Source organism: Rhipicephalus microplus, chromosome X (assembly GCF_043290135.1).
Source record: "Rhipicephalus microplus isolate Deutch F79 chromosome X, USDA_Rmic, whole genome shotgun sequence".
Lineage (NCBI taxonomy): Eukaryota > Metazoa > Arthropoda > Arachnida > Ixodida > Ixodidae > Rhipicephalus > Rhipicephalus microplus.
Window position 1 is genome coordinate 33,093,943 of NC_134710.1, and position 6,144 is coordinate 33,100,086.

Here is a 6,144-nt window from a genome sequence, read left to right on the forward strand (position 1 = left end):
ATGAGTGGTTATGAAAGAGGCTTAATGGAGAAAGTAAGAACTAAATAGATCTTATACTGAGTGCACACCCCGGCATCGCGCAGGGTGTGGAAGTAGTTGGCAAGGTACGATGCAGGCACCATAGTGTGGTATGATCTCGAAATCACCTAGACTTGAAGAAGGAATGACAGGAACTGATACGCAAGAAGCCAATCAATGAGCTAAAACGGAGAGGGAAAGCACAGGTATTCAGTCTCGCTCTAGAACAGATACTCGGCTCTTATCGAGGAAACCACCCTTTGTGTTGACGCAATGAATGATAATCTGACGAGTATCATTACGGAGTGCGCAGTGAAAGTTGGAGGTAGGGTATTTAGACAGGACACTGGCAAGCTGTCAAAGGAGACGAAGAATTTCATTAGGAAACGTCAAAGTGTGAAAGCCTCAAACACAAAAGACAAAATGAAACTGGCAGAGCTTTCCAAGTTGATTAATAAGCGTAAGATACCCGTTACAAGAAGGTATATATACAGAAAATTGAACACGCTCTAAATAATCGAGTAAGCACCAAAGCGGAGAAGAAGAAACTTGGGATAGGCAAAAACTAGATGTGTTCACTAATTGACAAGGAAAGCAACTACCAGTATGAATAGAATGATAACCATTGTAGAGGAGTTTTATAGAAATCTGTACATTAGCCGGGAAAACCCCGACCTTAATGTAAAAACTAGCAGTAACCCAGATAACATCCCATCACTAAAAAAAGAAGTCAGAAAAGCCTTGGAGAGAACGCGAAGGTGCAAAGCTGCTGGTGAAGATCGGGTAACATCAAACCTGCTGAATTATGGAGGAAAGATTGCCTGAGAAAAACTAGCCACTTTGTTTACGAAGTAACTCCTGACGGGGAAGGTACCGTAACCTTGGAAGAATGCAAACACCATCCCAATACATAAGAAAAGTAATGGCTAGGACTCAAATAATTACCCGGCCGATCTGCTTGCTCTTCGTCATATACAACCAATTTACAAAGGTTAGCAGAATTAAGACGATATTAGAATTAAATTAAAAAAGGAACAAGGTGGATTTCGAACAGGCTACTCAACAATCGATCACATTCATACTATCAATCAGGTAATAGAGAAATGCTCAGAGTACAGCCAACCACTATACATAACCTTGATGCATTACGAGAAGGCATTTGATTCAATAGATAAATAAGCACTCTTGAAGACACTGCGGAATCAGTGCGTCGACAAAGCATATATAAAATAAAAGAAATCTACATAGGCCCAACTGCTACCATAGTCCTGCTTAAAGAAACCGATATACGAGTGGGCACGGTGGAGCGGCAACGATGCGGTCGCTCAGAAATCCGATTTTGCTTTTTGTGCAGTTAGTCGCCTGGTTTGGGACATTACCATCGCGTGCGAATCCAGCGCGTGCCAACTACTCTTCACCGGTGTTGCTGGCGGCCCCGATCTGGATGAACACGCCCCTGCGTCATCTGCCACTATCTGACGGTGGCATCCTTTCCATCGTCACCTGGTCCACAACACTGCGGGCGACTGCAGCGACGCAAGAGCATATAAAGACCACGGAATTCTCCTGTTCCTTCAGTGGGCACGGTGGAGCGGCAACGATGCGGTCGCTCAGAAATCCGATTTTGCTTTTTGTGCAGTTAGTCGCCTGGTTTGGAACATTACCATCGCGTGCGAATCCAGCGCGTGCCAACTACTCTTCACCGGTGTTGCTGGCGGCCCCGATCTGGATGAACACGCCCCTGCGTCATCTGCCACTATCTGACGGTGGCATCCTTTCCATCGTCACCTGGTCCACAACACTGCGGGCGACTGCAGCGACGCAAGAGCATATAAAGACCACGGAATTCTCCTGTTCCTTCAGTGGGCACGGTGGAGCGGCAACGATGCGGTCGCTCAGAAATCCGATTTTGCTTTTTGTGCAGGTCAGTAAACCTCCTTCTCTCTACTGTAAGCGAACCAGTAACGTCTGTCTGCTGCTCCTACCGTGCCCAAGTGTCATATTTGAATGTGTGTGCGAATGCGTGCATGTCACAAAGCTTCTACTATGTTGTGGAGACGTTGAACTAAACCCTGGCCCTGCAAATACTAATAAAGAAATACTAGACGCGATCGCTAAGCTATCTGAAAAAGGTGATCACCGTCACGATGAGCTAATGGAAGCTCTTGCCGACCTAAAGACTAAACAGGAGGCATTAGCGCAAACTGTTGCTGATTTAACGGAAAGGTTGTCGGCGGTGGAAGCTTTCGTCGAGTCATGCGACGGTTCTGCAGTAGTCAGTGATGTGCCACGTCTAATCGCTGAAACTGTCAAGGTGCAAGGCCAGACACTCAGTGCCCGACTGGACGATCTTGAAGACAGGTCCAGACGAGAGAACGTATTGTTTTTTGGTATATCGGACAGCCCTAATGAGACGTGGGCTCAGTCTGAAGGCCATGTTCGTGATCTACTCTCCCGACACCTTGACATGCACATTTCTGACTCCGAAGTTTCCCGAGCACATAGGTTAGGAAGTTACGCCGCTAAAAAAGCTCGGCCAATTATCGTCAAATTTTCGTCATTTAAGGTTAGAGATGCTATCCTGATGCAGAGACAAAAATTCAAAGGAACTGGTGTATCAGCTAGCGAAGATTTTTGCAAAAGCACGCGAAATTCAAGGAAGAAATTAATGGAATTTGCTAAGGCAGCCGGGCAACCGTATTTGCTACGCGTTAACAAACTGGTCATGAACAAGAAAACTTACGTTTACTGCGCAGAAAGCGACAGCGTTCGCGAAATCAATTCACCCCAAGCTAAGGACAAAGAACCCTCTCTACCTGCACGTGCTGACACTTCTAGCACCTCATAGCTACGCCCGTCTCGTTGCTGCGCAGGAAACGCTTCTTTTTTCTTTTCTAATGTGCGCAGCGTCCTGAATAAACGCGTCGAACTGTCTTCTGCTATTGATTCCTGTTCCGCTGATATTGTTGGTCTGACAGAGACTTGGCTTTCTACAAAAGTAAGAAATGAAGAAATATTGGATTGTGAGAAGCACTACAAATTTTACCGATGCGACCGCGATTACCGGTCTGGTGGGGGTGTTCTGCTGGCGGTTGCCGATAATCTTGCCTCTCATATTATTCCTGTTATGTCTTCACTTGAACTTGTTTGTGTCCGCGTGCTCATTGATTCTCGCGAAATAATATTTTGTATTTGCTATCGATCACCAACTGCATCATCATCCTTTTGCAATGACTTGCATGATGTTGTCAATCAGCTGTTCGTCAGATACCCGAGATCACCTTTGTTCATTCTTGGCGATTTCAACTTTCCCGACATCATGTGGGAAAGAGACCCGGTTACCTTAAAGCACAACTCAGGTGAAAGTAGGGAATTTTTGAATTTTTGTCACGACTTCAACTTTACCCAGCTTGTTGACTTTCCTACTCGCGTTACTCCCACTTCCGCTAGCGTATTAGATCTAGTACTTACCAGTACACCTGACCTAGCTTCACCCTTCACTCATCTACCGGGAATTAGCGACCATTGCATAATCCACTTCACAATAAAAGCACGGGTTTCCATCAAGAAAAGAACAAAAATTATCCAAGACTATAGCAAAGCGGACTTTCGTGGAATGAATACAGAGTTACAATCTTTTGTTGACCTATTCTTTGCTGGTTTTGAGCAGCGATCTGTTGAACAGAACTGGCTAGACTATAAGAACAAACTGCTAGCCCTAATTGACCGATTTGTACCTAAGAGAAAAGTTTCATCGAATCCTCGTTCTCCGTGGTTCAATAACACGTTGAAACGCATGCGCAATAAAAAGAAGCGGCTATTCAGACGCGCCAAATCAACAGCCAGAACAGACCATTGGTCTTTTTATCAGACATTTAACAGAGAATTCTGTACTGCGCTTTCGAAAGCCAAAAAAGTATTTTTCGATGAAACTCTTCCTTCGCTGCTGCGCTCTAATCCACGTAAGTTTTGGAGCATCATTAGCGGAACTACAACGCGACATATCCAATTAATACAGTCTGATGTCCCAGTCGCTCTTAGCGAGTGCTGCAACGTTCTGAGTAATGTATTTGCTGCACACTTTCAGAACAGCATCCCAACTATATTTCCACAGTTAACAAGCACCGATTTCTTGCCAATGGACCCTATTATCATTGATGCAGTTGGTGTCGAAAAACTTGTTGGAAACTTGACAGTGTCATCATCAGCTGGTCCAGATTGCATTTCGTCAAAAATGTTGAAGTGTACTCAAGTCTATTCTTCTTTAATATTGTCAAAACTTTTTGAACAGTCATTACAGACGTCCACACTGCCATCTGACTGGAAGACTGGGAAGGTGGTCCCTGTGCATAAATCTGGTGATGTACATTCCCCCAATAACTACCGTCCCATATCGTTAACATCCATTCCAGTGAAAATCTTAGAGCATGTCATATACTCGCACCTCATTGAATTCCTTGAATCTAATTCCTTCTTTAGCATTTATCAGCATGGCTTCCGTAAGACAGTTTCATGCGAAACACAGTTGCTGTGTTTTACTAACGACTTGTTTATTAACGCAGATCTTGAATTTGATACTGACTGCATATACTTAGATTTCGCTAAAGCATTTGACTCCGTTTCACACGCACTAATCATTTTCAAACTTACTCAGCTTAACATCGACCCCAATGTACTTACATGGATTAAAGAATTCCTCTCTAACCGCAGCCAGTACGTGACAGCTAATAATTTTTGTTCACCTAATTCCGCAGTATCATCTGGTGTACCGCAAGGGTCCGTTTTAGGGCCACTCCTTTTCTTAATTTACATTAATGATCTTCCTTCTTGTGTTTCTTCTTCTACTGTCCGACTCTTTGCAGACGACTGCGTCCTCTACCAGAAAATAACCAGTCATGTCGATCACCTTAACCTTCAACGCGACCTAGATAGCATATTCGCATGGTGTAACACATGGTTCATGACACTTAACATATCTAAATGCAAGAGCATGCAAGTTTCACGTCGCACTACCACCCACTGTCCGCGTACTTATTCCCTCAATAACATTCCATTACCATCTGTTGACAATTACAAATACCTTGGTGTTCACATATCTTCTAATCTTTCCTGGAATAAACACACAGAATATGTGATTAACAACGCTAACCGCATGCTTGGTTATCTGCGCCGTAACTTTTCCTCTGCGCCATCGTCACTCAAGTTAACACTGTATAAAACATTGGTCAGACCAAAATTAGAGTACGCATGCGCCATATGGGACCCAACTCATGCCATTCTCATTCAATCTCTCGAAACCACTCAGAATCGCGCAGCACGTTTCATTTTATCGAATTATTCACGTCATTCCAGTGTCACATCCATGAAGAGCACCCTAAACTTGCCTGATCTTTCATTGCGCCGCACATTGTCTCGCCTTAACCTTTTTCACAAAATCTATCATTATAACAGCCATTTGAAGGACGCCCTGTTTCATCCACCTCGCTTCATATCACCAAGGATGGATCATCGCTTTAAGGTGGGCCTACCATCCTGTCGCACCAGACTATATAATGATTCATTCGTGCCAAGGACAAGCGCCGCCTGGAACCACCTTCCCGCCTCCATCGCCTGTATAACGGACCAAAAAGACTTCAAGCTCGCCATACATGATGCCCTGTAGAATTTTTCTTTTTTTTTCCTGTTTTCTGTTTTTTTTTTTTTTTTTAACTTTTTAACTGCACTTACGATTGTTCAAACCACTCCTTTCTGTAGTGCCTTCGGGCCTTGAAAGTACCTTTAATAAATAAATAATAAATAAATACTACAAATCAAGAAGGGTGTAATACAAGGGAATACTAACTACCCAATGCTATTCACCGCGTTCCTAGAGGAGGTTTTCAGAGGCCTAGAATGGGATTCATCAGGGCTAAAAGTTAATGAAAAGTACTTTAGCAACTTGTGCTTGATTGATTGATATGGGAATTTTAACGTCCCAAAACCACCATATGATTATGAGAAACGCCTTAGTTGAGGGCTCCGGAAATTTCGACCATCTGGGCTTCTTTAACGTTCACCCAAATCAGAGCACCCGGGCCTACAGCATTTTTGCCTCCATAGAAAATGCAGCCGCCGCAACCGGGATTC

General features: G+C 43.9%; 1 protein-coding gene across 1 annotated transcript; it reads left to right on the top strand.

Moving 5' to 3' along the window:
- Positions 1-1,398: 1,398 nt before the first annotated feature.
- LOC142774991 (uncharacterized) lies at positions 1,399-5,665 on the top strand. Its single transcript, XM_075876178.1, has 3 exons — positions 1,399-1,942; positions 4,310-4,376; positions 5,470-5,665. Exons 1-3 carry the CDS (start codon positions 1,463-1,465, stop codon positions 5,475-5,477), a joined length of 555 nt encoding a protein of 184 aa, XP_075732293.1. The 5' UTR covers positions 1,399-1,462; the 3' UTR covers positions 5,478-5,665.
- The last annotated feature ends 479 nt before the right edge of the window (positions 5,666-6,144 follow it).

What these genes read in the sequence shown, in the direction of transcription:
- LOC142774991 (XM_075876178.1), top strand. Translation starts at nt 1,463, where the DNA reads ATGAACACGCCCCTGCGTCATCTGCCACTATCTGACGGTGGCATCCTT. An exon ending in CGATTTTGCTTTTTGTGCAG is followed by an intron (nt 1,943 to 4,309) that starts GTCAGTAAACCT and finishes CTTTTTGAACAG; the next exon opens with TCATTACAGACGTCCACACT.